This window comes from Symphalangus syndactylus, chromosome 24, assembly GCF_028878055.3.
Source record: "Symphalangus syndactylus isolate Jambi chromosome 24, NHGRI_mSymSyn1-v2.1_pri, whole genome shotgun sequence".
NCBI classification, from domain to species: Eukaryota; Metazoa; Chordata; class Mammalia; order Primates; family Hylobatidae; genus Symphalangus; species Symphalangus syndactylus.
In genome coordinates this window covers 42,550,896-42,578,224 of record NC_072446.2, presented here as the reverse complement: position 1 = coordinate 42,578,224, position 27,329 = coordinate 42,550,896, and the positions used below count along the sequence as shown (strand labels likewise).

The 27,329-nt window shown below is 49.4% G+C and overlaps 1 protein-coding gene across 11 annotated transcripts in view; it reads right to left on the bottom strand.

The window, feature by feature from the left end:
* The window catches only part of SNPH (syntaphilin), a 41,946-nt gene that overhangs the window by 5,498 nt on the left and 9,119 nt on the right, over positions 1-27,329 (bottom strand). For 2 of the 11 annotated variants that reach the window (XM_055265477.2, XM_055265482.2), the window contains 5 exons: positions 7,931-7,958; positions 6,992-7,133; positions 6,488-6,584; positions 5,641-5,847; positions 2,186-2,335 (listed from right to left, as the gene is read on the bottom strand). In XM_055265477.2, coding sequence (XP_055121452.2) covers positions 2,186-2,335; positions 5,641-5,847; positions 6,488-6,537 — 407 coding nt within the window. In that variant the 5' untranslated portion in view covers positions 6,538-6,584; positions 6,992-7,133; positions 7,931-7,958. The other 9 variants (XM_055265471.2, XM_055265472.2, XM_055265475.2 and 6 more) reach the window with 8 other exon arrangements.

Below are 27,329 nucleotides of genomic sequence, written 5' to 3'. Positions count from 1 at the left end.
CTAAATTCCCAGCAGTAAAATCTACAAATGCCCGTGCCTGTCACTCTGGGGTTTATCGGCCCAGCAGAATGATCGTCCCAGATCAAGCACCATATACTTTTCAAAGCCAGATCAGAAATTTCCTTCAGGAAATGGGCCCAGGAATCTCATTCCACAATATGCTGGAGGGACTGGGGGCTGAGGGGATGCAGCGGCCACGAAGGTCAGCAATGGTATCACCTAGAAGGGGCCCACCTACCCATCAGGACACAGCTGGAGCTGCTTAGAGTGCCAATAACAGACAAGGCAACAGGTACTGAGGGGCGGGAGATACTTGGCCTTCACCCTTCCTGCCTCCAGGTGGGGGGCCCACTCTAGGTAACCCTCTTGGCCTCTCACCCTGCTCCTCACGCACACCTCACCCTGGGAGAAAGAGTGAGTTTGAAAGAAGGAACTGGGCATGATCCGCTCAGCCAGTCTCTGCCTCTCTCTCCTTGGGGCCCAGCCAAACCCCAGGGAGCCATGGCTTTGATCCTTGTCCACGCCTCAGTGGGTATCACATTTGAAGTGCATCTTGAAGGGTAAGTTTGCCCAGGGAGCAAGATAGAGGGCAGGGCATCTCAAGTAGTGGGGACACATACGAAAGCACAGAGGTGCAAAAGCACATGGTGTCTTTGAGGAACAGAAGGTGGGCCACTGCAGGAAGCACAGGCATGAAACTCGATATGGAGAGAGTGTGGGGAGAGTGACAATATTTCATGGTAAGACCTGCAATAGGTTCCTGTGGGAGTAACAGGCAGACAGTGACCAGGGAGTCAAGGTGTGAGCACACCCACACCAGGGCATCCTGCCCAAACCACACAGGGCAGATGGTCTGCTCTAAGCCATGGGGCTGGCCCTAGAAATGAAGCTGGGAGATGGGCCATCTGCTCCCTGAGGCATTAGTGCAAAAGGCCACGCAGATCCTGGTCATCATTGGGAAGATGAGGGAAAATAAAAATAGAAACCCTCCCTCTGCAGACAATGAAGCTCACTGAATGCTGCTCGTAATCGCCTGCATTTTAAAACCACAACAAATCCAAACCGGATTGGCTGCTTGGCAGAGCTGTGGTCAAGAACGATGTGGTCATGCATCCAGCGTGATCCCATTTATATGAAATGTCCAGAATAGACAAATCCATAGAGACAGAAAAATTAGTTGTTGCCAGGGACTAGGGTGGTTGGAGAGAAATTGGGGGTGATTGCTAATGGGAATGGGGTTTATTTTGAGGTGATAGAAATATTTATGAAATTAGATCGTGGTAATGGTTGCAAAACTCTGTGATTATACTAGCAATCATCTAATTGTACTTCTGATAGGTGAACTATATGGTATGTAAGTTACGTTGCAATAAAGCTGCTGTATGAAAAAAAAAAAAGAAAGGAAAAAAGGAGCGATCATCGTGCCTGCTCTGAGCTCCAGCCCCACGCAGCACCTTGGCCAGCTCACAATAGGCTGCACGTTTTCATAGACACAGTCCAGAGAAGGATAGTTAAGACAATGGGAGATCAACGCCCTGAAGTGTAGATCACAAAGATGAAGCCACTGGGCCGGAGGGTAGAAGCTGGGAGAGTTGGGATCAAGCACTTGAGAATGAGCTCACACGGGCCTGCGGGGGCTCCTGGGAGACACCTGGGCTGGGGAGGAGCTCAGCAAGAGGCTTCTCATGATATTCCTCCACAGCAGGAAGTAGATGGCTTCCGGGGCCTGAAGTCGAGGTTGGCCACAAGCCCTCTGGTGACTCACTCGGGAGGAAGCGAGGAAGGATAGAGTTGTTTCTCCCCCAAAAGAGACAAGTAAGTCTGAAAGAAGCCCTGTGCCCCAACTCCTGGAAGACGGGAGCCAGAGGAAAAGAAGTAGCCAAAGGGGCTGCCAGGCTGAAGTTGGGAGAGGACTGCACAGGCGGGAGGCCCCACAGGGCAGGCCCTCATGGGAAACCGCTCCCGCCTGGTCCCCAACAGCCTCGTGGAGCAGTCAAGGTGAGTAGCTGCCGGGGTTGAGGGTCTGCAAGTGGGCTCAAACGAGGCTTTGCTAGGAAGAAGAGAGCACATGGATGCTGGGAGACCCCCAGCCACTCCTCCTTCCAAGAGGTACCCCAGAGCCCTGGTTTTCCTGAGTGTGGAGCTGGTGGGATACCCGCAGGGCTGCTCGTGGCCACCCACTCACCGGTCCTGGAGCCGGTCCTGCGTGTCCTTCAGCCGGGCTTTCAGGTGCCGGATGCACACCTCCTTCTGCTGCAGGGGGGTCAGGTACTGCTCCGGGGTCGGGGGCTTGATGCCATGGTTGTCACTGCACAGCGTGTATTTCATGGAGCGCCTGCAAGGGGATGCCCATCATCACAGAGGGAGGAAGAGGTCAGGCAAGGCACAGGTGCTTTACCTCTGGGGAGCAAGGGGACGCCAGCCTCACCATCCCCAGCCACCAGATGGCTCCAAGCCAGGTCTCCCACACAAGGCAGGAGAACCCTCAGCCTTCTGGAAGGCGGGTTTTAGTAGAGTTCCTCTAAGTCAGGATGCAGGCTTCAGGGCTCCTCTAGTTAGGGCTGGGTGGGGAGATATATCCCAGAGCACACGTGTAAGCCTGGAACCAGGCCAAGCGCTTGACCAATGCCGTCAATCCTTATAGCAGCCCTGGAAGTAGGGACTGTCTTCATCTCTTAGAGGGGCCGCTGGCCTCAAAGAGGATAGCTCTTGCCCTGAGCCCCTCAGACAATCCTGGTGGTGTACCCCAGAACCCAGATACCTCGTCTTCCAACCCAGAGAATGAGTTTGAAGGCTGGAAACTGAGGTATAAGTGGCAGATTCTGGGTCTGCATGGCAGACAAGGAGTCACCCCCACAGAGGAGGAAACATCTCCCAAGTGGAAGCAGAAGCTCTCCTCTCTAGAGCTGAGATCCCTCACAGCCTGGGGACAGGGAGGGCAGAAACGCACAGGCACAGCTGTCTCCATACATGCCCTGGCACTCTCACTCCTCATCCCCACTGTGTCCATGTGGGTGTGCACTACATGCACGCACACTTCCTGGGATGTCAATTCCCAGTCCATTCGCACCTGCATGCCCACATACGTGGAGACACACTTGTGCCTTGCGGGTACTCACACATACTAGGGCACCAGCCCAGGCACATGTTCACACTTTCACCTCCGGGGGCACATGGGAGCACACACATGAACACCTGCCAGATCTGGGCAGGGACCTGTCCACTGCAGTACTCTGGGGTGGCAGCAGGCTGGACGTGCACTGCTCCCGGCACAGGGCGGCACTGACATGGTGCCCTACCAGGGCAAAGGGGAAGGAATTTCCACCCAGAGGGCAGTCAGGTGCCAGTGGGGGAGGGAGGGCCAGGCTTTCAGCGGGAAGGAGAATGCCCCAAATCCACAACAGACTATGGCCCAACCAGCTCTACTCTCAGCGTCCTGGCTGCTCGTTGTTTTGCTCATAAAGAAACCTTGGATCTTGGCTTAAAACCTGGGCATGTATCTCACGAGACTCAGGCCTTGTTGCCATCCAACTCTGCTCCTTGAGGGGAGAGTGACCAGCAGGTCTAGGGAGGGGCAATGCCCCTTTATGAGCCTGGAAAAGGCAGGCCCTGGTGAGGCCCATTTGCTGAAGCAGCCAAGCTGGAGGCAGTTTTAAAAGTTCCATGGAAGCTGTATAGTGTTTACTGAGGAAAAAGTACTTGTAAGTTGTAAGCTGTCAAAGAGAAAGTGGTGATAGAAGTGGAATGAGAAGTGGTTTTCTTCTATGTACTCACCTCATGGCCCCTAGGTCAACTCAAGCCAAGTCACGCAGGTCTCCTCTCTGCTTGGCAAGGGGTGGTAGGAGTGGGGGAACCAAGATTAGCTAAACTAGTAAGGATTGAGGATTAGAAAGGAAGTAACTATTTTACATTCTTTTCATTTTGCTTTCATGAGTATTTTTCCCTGATATAAAATTTAACACGTATACATTTTTAGCCACTAGCTCTTTGTAAAAAAAAAATATATATGTATGTGTATATATATATATGTATGTGTGTGTATGTATATGTGTATATATATATATATATATATATATATACACACACTAAAATTAGAAAAAAAATATGCTATGATGCATGTTTCTCAGCTATTCCTGCCTTGGAAAGCCTGGCTATTTGCAGAGGGGACCTAACTGTAGCCCCACTGTTCACCCCGGGGCAACAACCCTCGTTGTGGGGAAGAAGACCCTTCGCTGGGAGCAATTCTCAGCCCTGGGGTTGGGATCACCTCCATGGGCTGCAGTTACAAGATGTGTTACAAAATCTGTTACTAATAGAAAAGATTAAAGTTGCCAATTATATGGTTTTCAAAATGTAAATTAACACTTTACTCCTATGTCCCCCAGTATCTGGGGTGGTGTTACAGCCAGGATGCTGGGGCATGGGTCCTGCACATGAGTGTTACCCATCACGTGTGTCACGACGGAAATCTAAGAGCGGCTGTTTCGGTGGCTCTGGACATCGCTTCATACAAATGACATCCTCTCCACTGAGCCCTCCTAGGAGGTGCTCCAGCCATGGGGGCCGCAGGCCAGGCATCTCCTGGCCTTAAGTCAGATCAAAGCTCTAACAATAGGAGGTATCAGTTATTGGCCAACTAGGATGCACAGGCGGTCTGTAGATATCAAGTCACTGAAGCTTCCGAGTTATTAGCTCCACTTTAAAGAAAGGAAATGGAGGCTCCAGACAGGATGAGACCAAATCCAGAGCCTACGCTGGTTCCCCACACGCCCCAACCTCCCACTTGTATTTCAATGCTGGGGAAGCAGGACAAGGCCTACCATGACAGCGCTTGCTTCCTGGTCTTCAAGAACCCACAGCTCCCCTACACCTGCTTCTCCAACATGATCCTGCTTTGTGAGTCCGAGTTCACCTCACCCAAGACTACAACTTGGCATATGCTGCATTCGTAACATTTCGCCTTCCAAGCCAGTTCCACCTCTGCCACTCTCAAAGGGCTGCCCTGAGAAGTGCATGATGGTAAACACTGCAGGCTGCTTCCCAATACTCATCTTGCTTTCTTCCTAGCGGAACCCCCATTTTGTCTGGGGTGGTGCTGTTCTGGGGAAGACACTAACTGGCCCTGCAGCTAGAGTTATTCACATGACCCAGTTCTGGCCAGCAAGAACTGGCAGGATTTGGGGGCAAGGTGTCCCTCTCAGAAAAACAACCTCTGAGGAGGGCTTTGGTCCTTTCCACCTGTTCCTTCCTGGAGGGCGGGCCTGATGCCTGGAGGTACAGAAGCCACCTGTGATGACAAAGACAAAAGCTGTACACCAAGGATGGTGGAGCAGCAGGAGAAGACATGGGGTCGCTGACACTTCAGGGAGCTGCTGACCCCTGGCTCCTTTTCTGCAAGTATCACCCCTAGTTTGTTTAAGCCACTGTATTTTTTTATGTACAGCTGTATATTATCATATGCATCTTACAGACAGGAACTGAGGCTCAGAAAGGAGAAATGATCTGCTCAAGGTCACACAGCCAGCGGCTATGCTGGCGTCGGGGGTGGTTAGAACATGACCCTGCTCCCTTACCTCTCCCACCCCAGGACAACCTGTTCCCAGCCAGCAGGGCCAGGCCCAGAGAGGAGGGGCCAATTACCTTGGCGTGGGACTGCTGTCACTGCCCTTGTAGGAGCCGGAATTGCTGCTGCTGCTGAGCGAAGAGGTGCCGTAGGCATCCCGCACGCTCACAGGTGGAGAGGTGCGCCTGGAGGCAGGAAGAAGAGGCAGGTGCTCGTTCTGGCTGGCGGGCAGCTGCGGACACTGGGCGAACACTGCCAGGCCGCTGCGGCCCAAAGTGCCCCCGCTTTGGGGTCACCACAGGGGAGAGAAGCAGGGAGAGAGAGACGCACAGACAGGGGTGACAGAACAGACAGTGCAAATCAAGATGGAAAACCAGAAGAAGGCTGGTCCTCCTGGCTCCCCAGGGACAAGAATGGGGGCCGGCAGGGCTGTGGGGCAAGGGTGGGGCCTCATATGCTCTTATCAAGGTCCTCAACTTCTGGGGTTCCCCAAACCCAGGAGAGGAGATCCCTGCATAGACTGAGACAGAGGTGGAGAAGAATGGGGCAGACAGGGGTGGGGACAGGAGGAGGACCCTGTAAAAACGGGGGTAAAAACCAAGGGACACCAAGTGAGTCTAAGTGGATGACTGCAAGATTCCCCTCCAGTCGTGAAAATCAAACAATATTGATAAGCCTATTGATGAGGCTACTGCTGGTAGAAATCCAGTGGTTTACGCCTTCCGAGAACTCTCACATCCACTGTGTCATCTGAGCCATTAAATAGTTCCAGGAGGAGGCAGGTGTTAGCAAGCCCATTTTAAAGATGGGAATGGGAAATGATTTGCTCAAAGACACACTGCAAGTTGGTGGCAGGTGGAGAGAGGCCCATGCGCCCTCCTCCTGCCCTCCGAAGCCTAGGCTGTGAGCAAGGGGGAGACTCACCTGCGGGATCCAGCAGAGGTCCGTCTACTTCCCGGCAGGGACATGGCCATGAGGCTGCGGGTCCGAGTAAGGGGTGGGATGGGCGGTATCCCAGGGGCTGAGGAGAGAGGGCGGGTTGGGGGGCCCGCAGAAAAGGCCGGGCCAGGCCACGTCATCCTCTCGCTGGGGCCGCTGCCCGGCATGGCTTCTCTTCTCACCCTTCAGCAGGACACCCCAGGAATGAGGGCCTGGCAGGCCACGGCTGCCTCCACCAATGAATTGAATGGGGCTGGTGCACAGGTTCCCACCACCCAACTTAAAACCACGACCGTCAGGAGTGGCTAAAAATAATCAGTCCAACCCTGTGTTCTCCAGATGAGTGAATGTGCCCCAGACAGAGTGAAGGCCGTGCCCAGCGTCACAGAGGCTTCAGGAGCAGGGCCTCCTGACTGCCGGCACCGAGTCTTCTACTCTACGAGCCAGGCCTGCTTCTTCCCCAGGACCCTGATACTCAGACCCACACACCCCCTTGCTGTTCAGTCCTCCCTCTCTGGTAGGGGCTGCAGGCTGCAGGACTCCTGGAGCAGGACCAGGAACCCCGAATTAGGATGGGCTGGTCTCGCCGACCATCACCTTCCCAGTCGGCGCGTGGTTCGGGGCTTCCCGTCTACAGGGGAGACAAGACAGACCAACATACCAGCACATGTGTAGAAAGACATATGGATACACACCAACACGAGAAGGTACCATGTCCCTGCCATTCCAAGACATGCCACACGTGTCTCCATGAACGTGCTCAGGCAGCCAGCCCATGACGCAGGACATGCAGCCAGGCCCTCCCGCACCCATGCGGCACACAGGCATGTCCGCACCCACCCATGCAATGCGCATGCTGGTTTTGGCATCTACCAGGAATGTAGGGGTACAAACTTAAAGCAGATGAGCACTGGGGTGGATGGGAGCAGAGGCCCTCCGCTGGGGGTGTCCCAGTGGGTAGACCCAGGAGGAAGCGTTCATGCCTAGAGAGACCCATCACTGGGCCTCTTGCTAAGTGGGCAGGTAGACTCAAGCCCCTGGTTCCTGCCCCCGAGTCCTTAGGCTTCTTTCCTGGGTAGAGGCTTGGGCTTCAAGGGCAGCCTTTCCAGGGCTTAAGGAAGGGAGAGGCCCCATGCTGGGCTGGATTTTGGCTGCTGTGAGGAGGGCTATACTGGGCATTAGCCCAAAGTTACTGGAGTCTGGGGCAGAGTGGGGAACCTGGGCTCTTTGCAGCCAATGTGCTGGTCCTTTGCCAGCTCCAGAGACCTCAGTCCCCTCCTTCCACAGTAACAGCAGGGACTGAGGACAGCAGCCTGGGTTACAGGAGACTTGGCTGAGGATGTCATGCCCGGACCTCTCCCCATGCTGGAGGGAAGCATTCACCCAGCCCCACTGCACACCAGACCTCGTGCCAACCACGCTACGTACATTATGCCATTGACTCCTCTCAACAACCCTATGAGGAAGTGCTGTGATTAGTCCCCTTTTACAGATGAGGAATCGAGCCACCAAGAGGGAAGGGACTTGGCCAAGTCACATCCCAGGTGTGTGGCAGAGCCAATATCGAAACCAGGTCAACATCAGATGCTGAGGGGCTGGATCTCAAACCCCAGGGTCTCTGGCCCGAGGACCACCCCCTTCCCACGTCAGGGCCTCCCCGGAGCCTGGTCATCCCAGCCAGTGGCGGGGCTGCCTCCTGAGTGGACAAAGGCACTACTCAGATGGCCTGTTTCCTGGCAGGGACATAGAACATGGCCTGTTCCCCTGGAGGGTCTGGACACAGCCAGCATTGTCTGCCTGGAGGTGTTGGGTGCTGGGCTGCAGGACCTGCCGACACCACACCTGTCACCTGAGCTGCTTGCCCCAGCTTGGCAATGCTTCCCACTCATCATGCCCCAGTCACCCAGGCAGGGCCTCCTGGAACTGTAGGGCTGGCCCCTAGAGCAGGAACCATGGAGGAGGGGCGATTTGGGGCTGAGAGGACATCAGTGCTCCTCCACGCTTGTGAGGATGGCCATAAATGGCTCACTGCCTCCTGGGCACAGGAGGATCTTGACCAGGAACAGCTTATGGTGCAGAGGGGCACATGGGCAAGGGCTCCAAGGATCACCTGCCATTGCCTGAATCCTTCAGTGGTAAGGTGGCCATGCTGAGTGCTCTTGTCTGCCTTGGTCCATTACTTGAAGCAGCAATCCTTCAAGGCCGGCTTTGTTACTGCATTTGGGCCCAAGGTCACACAGCTGCAGGTGTGACATGCTCTGGCTTCCGGCCCGGGTCAGCCTGTCTTCACCAACAACTTTCCCACCATCACCCCTGCCCTTCTGGCTTTTGGGAGGATGCAAAAAGGAGGCTGAGCCTTCAGGAGGACTTTCCAGCAGAGGCAGGACTCAGATCTGATGATGGGCTCTTCCAAGCCAGTGTGAGTGAGTGTTCTAAGGAGCCAGGAAAGTCCAGGCAGTGTGCTAGGCCCAGTCCTGGGAGGCAGGCAAAATGCCTGGTTTGTCTTGGAGCTGCGTGTGGCCTTGCTACAATGAGGGCCTTGTCCCAGCTGTCCCTGCCACTATCTTGCTTGGCAACCCCATACCTGCCTCCTCTTGAGTTCCCTCTTCCTTCCTCCCTGGCCTGGGGGAGGGAAGGGGGTGGCATTTGTACCTGGGTACAGCTAACAGTCTCCTGGGAACCCAGAGCCAGCTATTCATCAGGGACAAAGGTGGAAGAGGCATTTCCCTTGCTGGGATGGGACCTTGCAGGCAGGGTCCCTCATGGGAGGGCAGAAGCCACCCAGGCCCAAAGGGAGCCACCTCTCAGGATCCTACTCAGAAAACTCAGTGTGCACCCTGTGCTCTCTCAGGTCCTCCCTCCCTTCTAGGCCCTAGCAAGGAGGCAGGTTGCCATGGTGTTTGTCACCATGCCACCTGCTTAGCCTGGAGTCCCACAGGCCTCTTCCCAGGTGGCCATAGGCTGCCACTTGGAAAGGAAGGTAGAAAGAAAACCCTTAACTGTGGGAAGCTGGGCTGATAGTCTCTCATCACTTTAACCCCAGAGTAAACCCAGCCTCTGCCCTCACTGAACTTCCCTCCACTTCCCCATCTGGTCCACACCATAGCAACCCTGCTGCATCCACTCCTTTGACTGCTCCCTCTAATGCTCAACACTTCCTAACCCCCCCAGACAATGGGGGTCCAGGGAGCATGAGACTAACGACTGCAGAAGTCGATATGAACTGATCTGGGCTCAAATGCCAGCTATCACCCTTCAGCTGCATGCCTTGGGCAAGTCACCCACTTCTCTGAGCCTCAGTGCCCATATCTGTAACTGGGGCTGTAATGAATGCACCTCATATGGTTACTGTGAGAATAACATAAAATAATGTGAGTATGGGGCTTGGGTCAGTGCCTATCACACAATAAACACTAAAACATGGGAGCAGCCAGTATTTTGGAAGTAACATGAAGTGAGCTTCAAAACAGAAACACATTCAAGGCATAATAGTGTCTTCAGGAGGATCCAGGAATGCTTCTCTACACAAGAAATTTGCACTGGGTCTTGAGGGATGAATAGGAGTTCACCAGGCGGCAGCAGCAAATGGGAGGGAAGGAGAAGGCTGGACACAGGCAGTGAGTGACAGCTGGCTGCTCGGAAACTAGGGAGCCTGTTGAGGGCAGAAGTACAGTGGGAGTGAGGCTGCAGAAGGAGGGGGGCAGGCCACACAGAGCCACTTAAGCCAGGATCTTGTCCTGTGAGCAACAGGAAGCCATGCAAGTGCTTTACAGGAAAGGGGCACAATCATATTTGCATTTTAGAAAGTTCCTGATAGGGAGCCTGTGTGGAGAGGGAGGGATACCAGATACCAGTTAGGAGGTTACCAACCAGGGGAGAAATTAGGAGGGCCTGGGCCAGGGTCATGGCAGGAACAATGGAGAAAAGGGCCTGGATCCTGTTCAAAATTCCTTGGAAGTCCCAGATTAGGTAGAAATCAGAGCAAAGCTCTTGATGTGGGTGTTTAAGGCCCTCCCATCTACATCCTTTGCAACTGGCTCTCTGAGACATCCAGGAGACCTCGGCTAGTCACTCCCAAATCTGCGTCTCTACATGGGCTGTTTGTCCCATCTGCAGTATCTTCCCTGCCTGTCCTCAAGCATACATTGCACTCTTTCTTTAGGACCCACCCACAGCCTTTCCACCAGTGACTTCTCCTATCACTTACTGTCTTGACCACTTAGCATGCTATGCCTTGGACTAAAACTCAGCGAACACCATCCCCTGGGAAATTTCATAAAAACAAACACAATCAACACACAACTGTTGGTAATACAATGGTTTAAACAAGCACATTGAATAGACCAAACAGTCAGATTAGATGGTCTCGAAGGTGCTCTGGATCTAACATTCTCTAATTCTAGAGCTGTCAATGAAATTATGGGCTTCTAATTGATGCTTCCTTCTCCCTCATTACTAGGACTTTTGGGTCTCAGTTTCCACATATGTAAAATTAGGAAGCTCCATTCTTCAAAGAGACATGACAGCATTTTACTCAATCAACAGTCATGGGGGAAAAACCAGGTGCTTGGGTTAATCTAATATTCCAGCTAAGCAAAAGTCCCTGTATGTACTATAATTTATCTTCTTTCAAAGAATTAGCCATTGATACAAGAAGAAAGCTATCCTAAAATCCGAGGGAACAGAACAATCTGTGTCTGATGACTCAAACCACTGACAGCTGTGGAAAGCAGAGCATTGCAATCAACAGAGCAGAACTTGGGAGGGATCCTCTCTTTGCCAAGGCAACACTAGAACGCAGAACATTCCACCCATCAGACAGCAGAGTGCCTGGTGCTCCTAGAATGCTAATGCAGAGAGGTGGGAATAGAAGACAGGCCTGGGAGTGTTCCAGCAGCCGCACTCTAGATCTCAGAAGATTAGCACTACCAGGGCTATTCACAGCTGAGGAGTTCAGTAAACCCTGCATTGGCTATGGCCTCATCAGCCACTATGCGCCTCTGCTCCTCCTTTGTCAACAAAACCTAGGATCTTCCTTCCAGGACTTGCTGGCATTTCTCCAGCTTGCTTCCTGTTTCCCACACAAGCCACCCTCAAAGCTGGGACCACAGATGAGGCGCCATCTGACTTCTTCTCACTGTGGCAACCCCAACATAGCAGCAAGGCAGACCCACAACTTGGCCAAATGCTGTGAGGAGGTTCCCCAGGCAACCAGCATAGGTTGAGGGCTGAGGCAGCTGCTACACAGGACTTGTCTCCAGTGATTAGACTCAGATTCCAGAGCTGAAGGGCATCAAGCCTAGGTCTTCAAACTACCCAAGAGGACTTGCCTCTGCACCTACTGGGAGGGGTGGCTTGGGCCTTCTTCCCCATTTCACCTGAAGAGGCTCCTCTCCTATGTGTTCTACATAGGGAAGGTGTGAAGTAAGACTACTTTTTAAAAAGGATTTTTCAGGTTAAAAATCTATGGAATACTGATTTTCCACAATGAGATACTGCTTCACATTCACTAGGATGGCTAGCATAAAAAAGATGGACAATAACAAGCGTTGTCAAGGAGGTGGAGAAATTAGAACTCTCATGCATTGCCGGTGGGGATGTAAAATGATGCTGCTGCTATGGAAAACAGTTTGGTGGTTCCTCGAAAATTCTATGTTTACATAGAATTGCCAATATGAACCAGCAATTCCACTGCTAGGTATATACCCCAAAGAATGGAAAATAGATGTTCAAACAAAAACTTGTATAAGAATGTTCACAGTAGCACTATTCTCAATAGCTAAGAGGTGGAAACAACCCAAGTGTCCATCAACAGAAGAATGCATAAATAAAATGTGATACGTCTATGCAATGGAATATTTAGCTATAAAAGGAATGAAATATTACTGATCCATGCTACAACATAGGTGAACCTTGACAACATTATGCTAAATGAAAGAAGCCAGATACGAAAGGCCACATATTGCATGATTCCATTTATATGAAATGTCCAGCACAGGCAAATGCATACAGACAGAAAACACATTGGAAGGGAAGAAGGAACAGGGAATGACTGGTAATGGGAACGGGGTTTCTTTTTTGGGAAGATAAAAAATGTTTTAGAAGTAGATAGTGATGATGGTTATATAATTTTGTGAGTATCCTAAAATCCCTCAATTGTACGTTTTAAAAATTTAATTTTTTTTCTGAGACAGAGTCTTACTGTGTCGCCCAGGCTAGAGTGCAGTGGCACAATCTTAGCTCACTGCAACCTCCGCCTCCCGGGTTCAAGTGATTCTCATGACTCACCCTCTCAAGTAGCTGGGATTACAGGCATGCACCACCACACCTGGCTAATTTTTGTATATTTTAGTAGAGATGGGGTTTCTCCATGTTGGCCAGGTTGGTCTTGAACCCCTGGTCTCAAGCAATCCACCCACCTTGGCCTCCCTGCTCCCAAAGTGCTGGGATTACAGGCTGCATCCGGCCATTAAAAGGATAAATGTTATGGAATGTAAATTATATCTCAATAAAAAACAAATTTTTAAAAATACATGTGATATATAATTTTTTTTTTAGAGCCAGGGTCTCACTCTGTCACCTAGGCTGGAGTGCAGTGGCAAAATCATAGCTCACTGCAGCCTCAAACTCCTGAGCTCATGTGATCCTTCTGCCTCAGCCTCTCCAGTAGCCACCTCACCTGGCTAATCTTTTTTTTTTTTATTTTTTTAAAGGTGGGGTCTCACTATGTTGCTCTTGGTGGTCTCAATCTCCTGGCCTCAAGCAATCTACCAGCGTCACCTCCTGAGTTGCTGGGATTACAGGTGTGAGCCACCATGCCCCTGACTCCATTATATATACACACACACACGTGTGTGTGTGCATGCGTGTGTGTGTGTGTATTTAAATGAACCATTGTATTAATAAAAAGACAGGCATGGTCCAGAAAGGGGTAGGGACTCTCCCAGAATGGCTCAGCAAGTTGCAGCAGAAGGGGAGCAAGAGCCAGTGCTCCCCGCTCTACCTGACTTCAGGTAGCTGGGCCCAGGATGCTTCCCCAGACTCTGGGTCAGCCTGGAGGAGACCGGTAGCTGAGGCTGCCCCTAAAGCTCTTGCATATTCACAACTTCATTGAATCCTCACACAAGTTCCCCATACAGGGAGGCCAGGTAGAGACTAGTCCATCTGATCTATGGGAAACCTGAAGCCCCAGAGGTTACAAGAGTCACCAACGGCTGGACCCTGGATTTCCAGGTCGTGGACACCTGCATTTCTACTGCATCATGAAGGTCTCATAATACAGTAGACCTGGGACACTTATCATTCTGCTGCATAAAAGAAAAAACCTACTTTTCCATGAGACTCTAAGATACCACAGTGGAGATGAGCAGGTATATACCTGCATTTTGGGCTGGTCATACTTCCATAAAAGCAGGACATCACAGACATAAGAGGTAAGCATGCTACAGAAAGTTGTTTAAAAAGAAATTCTTGGCCAGACAAGGTGGCTCACACCTGTAATCCCAGCACTTTGGGAGGCCGAGGTGGGTGGATCACTTGAGGTCAGGATTTCAAGACCAGCCTGGCCAACATGGAAAAACCTGTCTCTATTAAAAATAGAAAACTTAGCTGGACGAGGTGGTGAGTGCCTGTAATCTCAGTTACTCGGGATGCTGAGGCAAGAGAATATCTTGAGCCTGGGAGGCGGAGGTTGTAGTCAGCCGAGATCACGACATCGCACTCCAGCCTGGGCGACAGAGTGGAGACTCCATCTCAAAAAAAAAAAAAAAAAAAAAAGAAATTCCTCATGTGCCTTCTCCCTAACTAGTGACTTTCCTTGTTCCTCTAAGAATCAGCCTCACAGGCAAAGGAGAAGCCCCTTCCATGAGGAGCACTGCTCCTGCCTCTTCTAACAACTGCTGTGTCCCACCCAGCAGCCTAGCTGCTGTGCAAGCCCACCACTGAGAGACCCTCAGCTCCTCTGAGCTATATCACATTGTCCCTCTTGGTGACCTTGGGTCTTTGACCTCTGTTCATCCCAGCTGTCTCATGCATTCACTCGGGAAGGCGCCACCTTCCTGGCCCTGCCTGTCTCTTTGGGATCCAACCAAGGTAATGAACGGAGGGATGGGGGCAGTTCTTGGGAAATTAGAGGACTGAACATTTCTTGCTATCACTATTACCTGTCGAAGGAGATCTCTCTTTTTTCCTTCCTCAGAAATAATTCTTGTTTATCACCTCAGGGGACATCAGCAGGCCCAGGCATGAGTGACTCTGAAATGACTGGCAAACTCTACTAGGCCAACCGACCTGGGCTGGCTTTCGAGGGCAATGTCTGGCAGGCCTCCTGTCTGGGTAGGGAGTATTAGGGGGAACACTGGTTCCCATGTTTCCACCATCCCAGCTGCTTCATGGCTGCCCCTCTGTAGACATCCATGGAGAAATGTGAGGAACGGAGGGACAGTGGTGCCAGCCCCAGCTTGGTGGCTGCCTGGCAAGTGGCTCCTGGCAGATGGAGGCCCTTCAGCAACCTTGGCCACAGCATATGCTTCCCTGGGCTTCCTGACTGATAGAGCTGTCAAGCCTCAGTCTGGCTTCTCTCCCCTCCCCCTTCTCCCAAGCTTCCAGCTCTAAAGCATCACAGGATGAGGAAAATGGTGAGACTTCCATCCCTATAAATTCTCATTTTTTCCAGATTTCTGCCTTGATTCTTAGGATCCTGGGGTCATGCCCCTAATCCCCTGGCATTTACCCCAAGTACCAACAGGGACTAACACACTCTCAGAATCAGAATGGAAAGGATCTGGAGTAGACCTCATCACAACCTATCATTCTATAGAGAAAGAAACTGAAACCCAGAAAAAGCATGTTAGTTGCCTGAGGTTACCCAGAAAGTCAGGGACAGAGCCTGGGCTTGGGGCTAGACTCCTGAATCTATCAGTGAGGCTTCTGTACCACAACCCTTGCCCTCACCAGGGCAAAAATTAAAAAAAAAAAAAAAAAAAGAACAAAGGATATCTTTTCAAGTAAAGAAATCTTGGAATGAAGGCCTAGGGCTATGACCGGAGAAGTCCTGACCATTTTAAGGCAGCTCATAAATGACATGCAATAAAATATGCATTGAAACTGAGGCCCAGGGAAGAAGGGAATATCCATGCTGACCACAAAAACATGATGGCAATAATGACATTGAGATTCAATTCCAAGCTTCCTGGTCACTGATGCCAAAAGGGAAAGTATGCTCAGTCTTATTGTTCTCATGGTTATGGGAGGGCAGGAAGAAAATTGGTTCTTTGGGAGAAATAAAGATCTCCCTAAAAGGAATGTTAAAAGGAACACTTTTGCATGGGGTTGGCTGCAGGGCAAGATGATGGTCCACTGGGAGTCTACAAAGTGGGTCCCAAGGAAAGATGGTGCCCTCAGAGCTCCCCAAAGTTGCCCTGTGTGTGCTGTGCTTTGCTCACGTCAGATTGAAGGACACATGGAACACATGGACCAAAGGACTAAAGGGATGTGGAGATGTCATCTGCTCTGCCTGCGACGACAGCCCCTTTCCACAGACAAAGCCCCCACCCAACCTGAGATCAGAGAGCTTCGTCGTTCCTGGTAATACAAAACAAGAAACCACATAAAACCACTCATGGTGTCTCTTGCACTTGCATTCTCTCCCTGTCACTTGTGCACACACACTCTCTCTCGCTCTCCTGGCATTTCATGACAATCGAGTCCCACTTTTCTAGATAGAAAAGTGAAGACTTGCCAAAGGCCACAGTGGAGCCATAGAAGCAGGGCCAGCTCATTCTAATCCCACCAACAGTTCCAGGCATGCCGCTCCTGTTGGAAGCCAAGGTTCATCTATCTTCCTGCAGCTCCCAGGGGCTCAGCAGGGAGACACGAAGCCCAGCGCACCCAACCGTGCCTGTTTTAGCCCAGGAGCCTATCTCATAGCAGCTCCTTCATCTCTCCCCCTAGCTCCCTTCTCCCTCTCCAGCTGCAGCTGCCCTGCTGTTCTCAGCAGCTGATCGCTGTCCACCTGATTCCCAGTGGTACTTCCCATGCCATGCTGAATTCTTTCACCTTCAATAAGATCCAGGGCCTCAACAATGCCCAATGTGGCTCACACTTGCTGGAAGAGGGTGGGTGATTAATAAATGCCTCTCCTAATAAGTTTTCCTTCTCTGGAGAAGCTGCCCTACCTCTTAATTTAGCCAAAGTAAGCATTCTAAAATGTTTTAAAAGGGAGATTCTACAAACAACTACGTCCTATTTTAAAGGCCCTTTATCTTTTTTTTTTTTTTTTTTTTTTTTTTGAGATGGAGTCTCGCTCTGTCGCTCAGGCTGGAGTGCAGTGGTGCGATCTTGGCTCACTGCAACCTCCGCCTCCCAGGTTCAAGCAATTCTCCTGCCTCAGCCAGTAGCTGGGACTACAGGTGCCTGCCACCACCCCTGGCTAATTTTTGTATTTTTAGTAGAGACGCGGTTTCACCATATTGGCCAGGATGGTCTCAAACTCCTGACCTTGTGATCCGCCTGCCTCGGACTCCCAAAGTGCTGGGATTACAAGCAAGAGCCACCGCACCTGGCCACCTTTTATCTATCTCAGAACAAGTTTTCCCCTTTTGCTGACAGGCAGACTAACCTGACAGAAAGAAACCATGGCTTGAGCATCGAATGTAACTGAATTTTAGATCAAATATGACTGGATTTGGAAATTTGAATTCCAAACTCCACCATCTTTATGACAGTGGGAATGCCACTTTACTCCTCTAAGCCTCATTCTCCTTATCTCTCAAATGGGGCTAATTACAGTTGTGCATGAGTATAATCACAACAAGCAATAACATACGTGAAGTGCCTAGCAAGGACCTGGCATAGGGACAGCACTCTGCAAATAGCAGTAATTATTTATTCACTTGAATATATTCTTATTCTCAATGTTATTCATGTATATTACATTTTTCTCCCTGTCCAAAATCTTAATCTGAAATACTATACTTGTTTGTATCTGAGAGGTTCCTGACTACAGATTCATTTTATGCTTTCTTAAGTCTACTTGCAAAAAAAGAAAAGGAAAGAAAAACCCTAAACCGATCATTGTCTACCAAACAACAGGATTTCAAGACATCGCCACTTTGGTCTAACAGACTATCTCAAAATTAACACATCCAAAATATGAATTTCTGATTTTGCCTTAAAAAATCTGTTTTCCTGCAGCTTCCCTCATTTCAGTTAATGGCAATCCCATCATTCCAGTCGGGTAGGCCAACACTCTCACGTCTATCAGAAAAGCCTGTCAGCTTTTATTCCCGGCACAGTGTATGCATTTTACAGAAGGAAACACAGTCGCAGAATCTGACACCTTTCGGCATCTTCACTGCTCCATCCCTGGTCCAAGCCACCACCATCTCTCTCCTGGATGATGCAGGTCTCATTATCTCCTACAAACTCTACCCAGCAGCCAAAGGGATACTTTTAGAACACAAATTGGATCAGGTCATTCCTCTACTCAAAACCCCTCCAACGGTCCTTCCTTTCAATAGAGGCTAAAGCCTTTTCTTCGGCTGATGTAAAGTTCTGTGCATCCCTCCCCTGACCCCCGCTTATCTCTTTGACCTCATCACCTCTCGCCCTCATTCACTCTGCTCTAGCCACCCTGCCTTCTTGTACAACCCTTCATCAGGGCCTCTGCACATGCTGTTCCTTCTGCCTGGAATGCTCTTCTCCCAGATCTCTGCCCCGTGTATTCTCTTTCCCCCTTTAGGTCTTTGCTCCAAGGTCACCCTCTCAGTGAATCTTCTCTGACCACTGTGTTTAAAATACAACCCCTCCTCCTACAGTACTCCTCTTTCTTCCCATGCTTTGTTTTTCTCCACCGTCCTTAGCAACAGCTAACATATTTATGTATGTATTTATTTTATGTCTTTAGAATATAAGCTCCAGAGAGGTAAGGATAGATGCCCATTTTGTGCTTTATTTAGTCCCTTGTGCCCAGACTAGTGTCAGGCCACCACAGACCCTCAATAAATCTTTGCTGAATGAATAAGGGAGTCTGCACTGAGTTGGGTTGATGTCACCACCCAAGTAAGTGTAGGCTTCTTAGCAATTCAACAAAAGGGGGAAAAAAAAGGTTTGTGGTACTTTGTTTATATTATTATAGTCCTTTCTGCACACAGTGTCCTATTTAGTGGGCTTGTCTCTCCTGCTAGGTTATGAGCTGGAAGAGTTTTATTCATCTTTGAAAAAATAGCACCAGAGGGTCCCCTCTAAGGGCTGTAATGACTATATGCAAGAGCTCAGCTGGGAGTTGTGTGCCCTCAGGCCCATCAGTATCAGGACCAATTTCCCTGTGTGTACATGAGGTTAATCATTGCCATGACAACGAAGGGAGGTTGTGCTGCTGAGCATATACAGCAAGCCCTTGGTACATGGTGCATGTCACAGCTGGGATTTCTAGAAGGTAGCTGGACAGAGCCTTTGAAGGCTAAGTATTGGGCAAAGGCGAGCCTGGGGGTCCAGGAAAGCAAACTTAGGGCCTTCTCCTCCTTCTCAGCAGACTGACCTTCTTGCTGTCACAGCCCTGGGTCCTATTCTGCCCAGCACTGGCCCTAGCAAGTGTTTGTAGACCAGGAGTCCAGGTACCAGAAGGTCGGGGTAGGAAGGTGCTCAGAGACAGGTGACTACGGAGATTCCAAACTGGCAGCCCACGGCTGTATCGTGCTTGAAGACCTGCATGTATACGTATTCCAATTCAGTCAATATTTATAAACTGAGAGATTTCATATTTTTTTAAAATCCATGTTTTCTGGCTTGTCTCAAACAAATTAAAAGATCTTTCAGCTCTGTGCGTGCATTCCTGCATGGCAATGATTGTCTGAGACTGAGAAGTTGTTCCTTTCTGTCAGAGTTCTTACCAGAGCTCTTGCTCTTATAACTGGTCTGTGTTGTTTGTTAGTGGCCTGGCATTGGAGCTTGGAATCTCTTTTCTAGTCCAGTCTCATTTTATAGGTAGAAGATCTGAGGTCAGTGTGGGGGTGGGTTGCACTTGCTCAAGGCCCCAAGTAAATCAGCAGTGGGGCCAGGACTGCAACCCCAGGCTTACGACTGAATCCAGGGCACTGGGATGTACAAGGAGGCTGAGAATGCAGCCTTGCAATGTTCTTTTGGTTGGTTCCCAGCTATCAGGTAAGAAGAATGGGCTACTTGGGCTGAGGGGGAAATCTGTTTCAGGAAAAGGCTGGTAGGGCCAGGGAGGTAAAGCAGAGAGCACCATCTCTGGTTGCATGCAGCTAAAAACCTCTCTTCTTCCCACTTGCTGGCAAACACTGATCTCCCAAATCTTGTGAAATAAACTCAGGGGAAAGGCTCAGCCTACACTGGTTCTGTTGACATAGCACTCTCAAGTGTCCCTCTCACTCCCCTTTCCCCAGAGCAGGCATCCTAGGGGCCCCTGATATGATGTAAAGAGCAGGAGCTTTGTCCTAGGGCAGAATCGAGCTGGAAACCTAGTTCTTAGCATAGGGCTGAGACGAGCTTTAACTTCATCTGTAAAATGGGGTTTCAGTTGTGAAGACTGAACTGAGTGGTGCATGCAAAGAGCCTGGCACACACACTGCTGGATGAACAGTAATTTCTTTCCCATATGTTATAAACGAAGGCCCAGAGACAAATGAATAACTTATACCAGAAAGGTACCAAACTAAAATGGGCTCCCTTAGCTCCAACTGGGTAATTTTAAAGTTTTAAATATAGTTGTAAAAGTAGCACATACCCATTTAAAAGCCTTCCAGTTTTGCTACTCAAAGGTAAACCACTGATTAATTTGATTGCTGCCCCTTCTCAGGCCTTTTTCTAAGCACAGATACTTTTAGGGGGCGAAGGGTTGTTATGTTTACACAGTTACAGCCGTGGCAAAAATATAACTTGTATATTTTCAAAATGTACCATAGTTTAAGAGTTGCCCATATGGCATATCCTTTATAAAAAGTATTTTATAGGCTGTATAGTATTCCATTTGATGGGTCTGTCATGGTTCATTTAGCCTCCCTCTCTGTTGAACATTTAGACTTTCTATCAAAAATAATGTTACAATAGGTATCTTTGTGAGTAATTATTTTCCTGTATTTGGAATTATTTCTTTAGGCTGGTTCCCTGGTAATGGATTTATAGGGTCGAAAAGTATGAATGTGCTGCCAAACTGCTTTCCCAAAGGGCTAGGTTGCCTATTGGTTCTCCCACCCATAATGTACACCTATTAGCTGGGTTTTCAACTTGATCAAACCACCAGCACTTAGCCAAAGCCTTAAAAGGCAAAGTGTTCAAGCTCAGACATACAAATCATCCAAGATGATTTTTCCATGTCTCTCCAGCCCTGTGGCAAGTATCTTCGCCCCCGCCCTCCACCCTCCACCCTCTGCCCCATGGCAATGCAGGCGGGGAACTGAGGCCGAGCTCAGAAATGGCCCAGCTCCCTGATTGAAAGCAAGCCTCCCAAAGCTACTCCCCCTTCTAATTACAGCATTTCCTATCTGTGTGGCAGCTCTGGCATGGCTGTTTCAGTCAATATTTACCAAGTGTCTATTGTGTGCCACTTCCTCCTCTGCCAATAGTCCCATAATCAAAGCACGTGTCAGTGAGGGGTTGGGCAGAAGAGAGAGGGACTCCTCTGCAGAACTCAGAAGCTGGTGCCCTTGAGCAGAGCTCTGGAGGACAGGTACATAGTTGTTCTCCAGGTACCCAGGAGCTGCCTGTGAAGGAGCATTCTGTGCAGGAACAGGGGTTAGCATTTACAGAGTCATGAAGAGTAAGAGAGCTACAGGGGGCTGGGTACTGCTAGACTATACAGTGTAGGGGCATAAGGAGAGTAGAGAGAAGGGCTGAGCCTGCAGAAGCCTTTTGAGCCTACAGAAAAAAGTTCTGATCAAGTTTAAGGTCAAAGTCAGGTTTACAGTTCAAGGTCAAGGCAGGCCTAAGCCTCAAGGTCAGATTTATATTACAGAAGATAACCCTGTATCAGCTCTGCCAAGTAGGGACTGGGAAGAGATGAAGAGAAGCACCAGGACAGAAGGTCAGGGATGATGAAGTTTTAACGAAGGCTATAGAAGTTAAAATGAGAGTGGAGGTGAGGAGGTGACAGAAGTAAATGTGGCTTCAAGAGAAATTTAGGAAGTAGACTCTTGAGGGTCCCCAGAAGAGATAAGCTGTAGGGAATGAGGGAAAGGGAAGAATTGTGATGACACCCAGGCCTCTGTGTGGGTTAGCTTCGCTGCCTACCCAATATTCTATCCCTCCTCCCTCAATAATAGAACCCTATTCAGGGGTGGCAATATACCCACCTTAAAACACACAGACACACCCTCCACTCCACCCAGAGTTGCAGAGACAGTTCTGGCCTGTGAGTTGTGAACAGCAGCACTCTGGGCTTGGGAACCTGGCTAGGCGTCTGCTATCCTGCAAGGGCTAAAAGAGGAATGGGCATCATGCCTTCAGAGGCTTGGAGTCTTCCCAGGTGCTAGGAACAGAGCTGGATTCGGAATCAAGGCTTAGTAAACACCTGCTGAGGGAAGTCAGGCAGCCAAACAGATGACCTGACAGTTCTGAGAACCCCATTCCATCAATCCAGGAACCAGGAAGAGGGCCCCTGAAGGAGCTCCATCCTCTCACTGTCTTGGGACAAAGCCTGGTGCAGTATGGAGACCACAGTACTTGGGGCCAGGACAGTCAGCTCTGCCACTGAGTATGACTCAGACCTAAGGCATGCCTCTCTTGACCTCTGGGTCCCTCAGTCTGCCCATCTATAAAGCGGAGATAACACATCCCACCTCATAGAGCAGTTGTGACAACCCGACCTCTGCCTTGTCAGCCTCATTTCCCACACACCTCCTTTGCAATTCATCTTGAAAATTCACTGGACTTCTGCCTATGCAGTGCTGTCTTCCTGGAAAGCTCTCCCAAGCCTCTTCAGCCTACTTATTTTCCAAGTTCAATCCAGGCCTGAATGCTTGTGTGTAGCCTCAAGGGAGACAGAATTCACAGCTAGAGCACATCGTGCACCAATAGGATACAGGCTGTTTACACACATCCCCACCTGTAGACCAGTCTCCCATCCTTTGGGAGTTACTGAGCCTACATGTATATGTGCATGCACACACACACACACACACATGTGTGTGTGATGCTGATGAGCTGAGAAAGAGGTCTGGCAGAAGAAGTCACAAGGTCCTCATCCAGGCTCCACACAGAGCAAAGCAGAAAAGCTGTGGGCACCGCTCCGGCCAGTGCATCCCCCAATCTGGTCAGTGTGGAGCTCAACAAACCTTCCTTACTGAATAGTTAGCCTCTCCATCTCTGCCTCCAAAAGGACTTTTGATGGCATTGGTGCTGACACACACTCCTCGCCCTTGCTGTTGGGAGGGTCGGCTGGAGAGCTCTACTCCAGTCTCTCACCCACAGGAAGGCACTGCTGTGTACATCTTCACAAGATGAGGGATGCTAAGTTACCTTACTCGCCCAGGGTCACAGGAATAAAAGGCATCAAGGGCCAGCCAGGCCTCTCTAGACATCAGAGCTGTTTGTGGGCTCTGACACTAAACCTTCATGGCATCTAAGGGACTTAGCCTCCCTGTTTGCAAAATAAGACCTGAGCCCATGAGGTGGAGGTTGCAGTGAGCCGTGATGGTGCCACTGCACTCCAGCCTTGGTGACAGACTGACAGAGTGAGACCCTGTCTCAAAAAAAAAAAAAAAAAGAAGAAGAAGAAGAAGAAAAAGCCGGAGTCTCTCAGGAAACCAGTCTTTCTATCAGTGTCTCTCTCACCCACTCATACACACTGAGTATGAAACTTCCACAAGGCCCTCTAGGGCTAGCCCTACACACTGGGAGAATATATTTGCAAAATATATATTTAACAAAGAACTTATATCCAGAATGTATAAAGTACTCTCATACAACTCAAAAAGAAGGCCAACAGTCCAGTTTTTAAAAATTAATGGGCAAAATACTTGAACTGATACCTCACCAAAGAGGATATGTGGCTGTCAAATAGACACAAAAAGATGTTCAACATCATTAGTTATTAGGAAAATGCCAATTAAAGCCATAAGGAGATACCATTACAAACCTATTAGAGTGGCTAAGATTTAAAAGACTAACCGTACCACGTACTGATGAGGATGCAGAGGAGCTGAAACTCCCATAATGCTGCAAGTAGGAACGTCAAATGGTACAGATGCTTTGGAAACACATGGGCAGTAAAAAGTTACATATATATTTACCAAGTGATACAGCCATTCTTCTTCTGGGAACTTACCCAAGAAAATAGGAAAGTGTATGTCCATTGAAAGATTTATACACATACATTTATAACAGCTTTACTTGTAATAGCCAAAAAACTGGAAAAAACTAAATGTCCATCAACAAAAAGATGAATGTATAAACAAATGATGATTTATCCTTTCCCCATACTATGGAATATGAGTTCGAGACCAGCCTGACCAGCATGGTGAAACCCTGTTTCTACTAAAACTACAAAAAATTAGCTGGGCATGGTGGCGCATGCCTGTAATCTCAGCTACTCAGGAGGCTGAGGCAGGAGAATAGCTTGAACCTGGGAGGCGGAGGTTGCAGTGAGCCGAGGTCGCACCACTGCACTCCAGCCTGGGTGACAGAGTGAGACTCTGTCTCAACAAAAAAGAAAATAAAGGGAATAAACTATTGGTATACACAACCTGAATCTCAAAATAATTATGCTGAGTGAAAAAGCCAAACCAGAAATGTGCATATTATATTATTCCATTTATATAAACTACTAGAAAATGTGAAATAATCTGTACTGACAGAAAGCAGATCAGTCATTGCCTGAGGATGATGGGGGAGGAAACTTTTGAGGACGATGGAGATGTTCACTATCCTAATTGTGGTGATGGTTTCATCAGTATAGAAATATGTCAGAATTTACCACACTGTACTTTAGATATGTGAAGCTTGTTGTATATCAACTATATTTCAATAAAGCTAGAAGGAGGAGGATGGGAAAGAGTGGAGGAAAGAAAACAGAAAGCATAGCAAACAGGAGTCGTCTTAGGAAGCCAGGCAAACAACACAAACAACACACACACACAGACACTGACACACATACACAGATACACACACACAGACACTGACACACAAACACACACACAGACACAGATACACACACAGACACACCGGCACAGGCACACACACATAGGCACACACAGAGACACACACTGACACACACAGATACACACACACACACAGACACACACACAGGCACACATACACAGACACACATATACACAGACACTGACACACACACACAGACACACACATAGACACACGCCACACACACAGATACACACACAGGCACAGACACACACACACAGGCACACATGCAGACACACACACAGGCACACACACAGATACACACACAGACACACCGGCACAGGCACACACACGGGCACACACACGGACACACACTCTGACACACACACTGACACACAGATACACAGACACACAGGCACAGACACACACACAGGCACACAAACACAGGCACACAGAGTCAGACACTGACACACACATAAACACACACAAAGACACACAACACACACACAGATACACACACAGACAGACAGGCATAGACAGACACACACACAGGCACACACGCGGACACAGACACAGATACACAGGCATAGACAGACACACAGGCACACACGCGGACACAGACACAGATACACAGGCATAGACAGACACACAGGCATACACACGGACACACACACAGGCACACATACACAGACACACACAGACACAGACACAGACATACACACACACAGACACAGACACACACAGACACAGGCACATACACATACACACACAGAGTATGAAACTCCCACATGGCCTCTAGTCCCAAGGAATCCCTCAACCCAGGATTCCATCTGATAGGGACACCAAAGCTTCTTGTCATTTACTCAACATTTTTCTAGAATGTTTCCTGTGTACCTGGTTTGTGCTGGGTACTGGGGGTTCAGAGACAAATCAATCTTTGCCCCAGGAAATTATTTCTAGCAGCCATGGTATAGCCTTCCCCAAATTCAACCTAAACATTTCGCCACATGCTCCTAATATCCCAGCCAGATTCCCTTCACAGGATCCCTTGGGGTCCTTCCTCCTGGGCCTGATTTTGTTTCTACCCTTGCTACCTCTTGGGAGAAAGCCTTCAATTAGTTCACAACTCCAGCAGAAGTCTGTCTTTTATCTGTGCAAAACAGACATCCAAGCTGAACCCCAACTGATTTCTAATAATTGACCAATGAGATCTGAGTCAAGTCTTCATAGAATCGCAAAAATTCTGGACAGGAAAGAATCTGAAGGTTTCAAAGCCTAACATCCATCTGACTGCAGTTCTGTTTCTCGGAATAACATTCCTGTTCTGCAGGCAACCGGACCCAGTTTGAATACCTCCAGTGAGGAGGGAGCTCACTACCAAATGAAGATGTGTTGGCACTTTGGGGAAGTAGGGAAGTTATAAAGTGATTCCTATACAAAACGGATGGAAGGGTACTGGCATTTATTAAGCACCTACTGTGTTTAATAAATAAAGCCCCTGGGCTAGGTAGGGGCTCTACACATAGAAGATTTCTAATCTAGTTTAATTCTCATGCCAGCTTTGCTGTCAGGAGGCCTGGGTTATGATTATGATGCCCATTTTTACTATTGAGGTACTAAGGGTCAGATAAATTAAGTGACTTGCCCAGTCACAAAGTCAGTCCATGGCAGATACCAAGCCAGCAGTCCAAGTGTATCCAACTCCAACCTGCGCTCTCTGTTCGCAACCACTCAGAGAGCAGGGCAAGGGGGCTGGCGCTGCCTAGGCTTAGATCCTGGGCTTTTTCACCTGGACAGCTGGCCTCAGGGATTCCTTACAACACCGACCTCCGCCAGGCCTAACAACCTCTGAGGGCTTCTCTCTCAGACACAAGGACCCAGAGTGAGGAGCCCCCCTCCTGTGGAGGGGGAAGGGGCTCTCCAGAAGGAAGCCACAGACAGTTGGCTCAAATGGTCTACAGCTCCAATCTGGGCCCTGGGTGCCACTCAGGGAGGGCTGGTCTCTGCAGTCAGGGAATAGGAGGGTGTGGAGGGGTCAGGTCCTCTCCATCCTCTGAGAGCACAGAGCTTAGGCTGGTGACTGAGAGCCTGGGCTCTGTGAAGGAGCTGTGGGAGTTGGAAGTGGGTCCCCTGAAAGACAGTGTTTGAGCTGGGCGTTGAGACAGATCTGAACATGAGGAGATAGCAGTAGTAGTAGGAAGAAAATTTCAGGCAGAGGGAACAGGGCAAGTAAAAGTAATTGAGATAGAAAGGAATGGCAGGGAGGAAATACTGCTGACCTGGGGTAGAACACATCCAAGGGTCACTCAGGGACTTTTCTGAAGTCATAAACTATCAAAATGTCCTTCTCTTGCTCTTAGACCACCTCACTCCTATCAGGTCCAGGGCTAGCAACCTTGGTGTAAGAGCCCAGCTAAGCTTTGAGGAGGAAGGAATGCCCATTCACAGGCCTAAGAGAACAGAAATGGGGAGAGGAAGAGAATGAGAAAGCAAAATGAGGGGCAGGGAGAGTTTGGGCCCTGGAATCAGGTATTTGGTAGCTCAGCCACCATGTAAGAGCTGTGGGCCATGGACAAATTGCTTAAATTTCCTATAACTCAGCTTCCTTTTCTATAATAATGCTTTCCTTACCTGGGCTGTCAGGAAGATGCTATAAGGTCACATACCCCCTGTGCCCAACATGTAGTGTAGCTGTTATCATTAACCTTGACAAGAGTCGGGACTTAGAGGG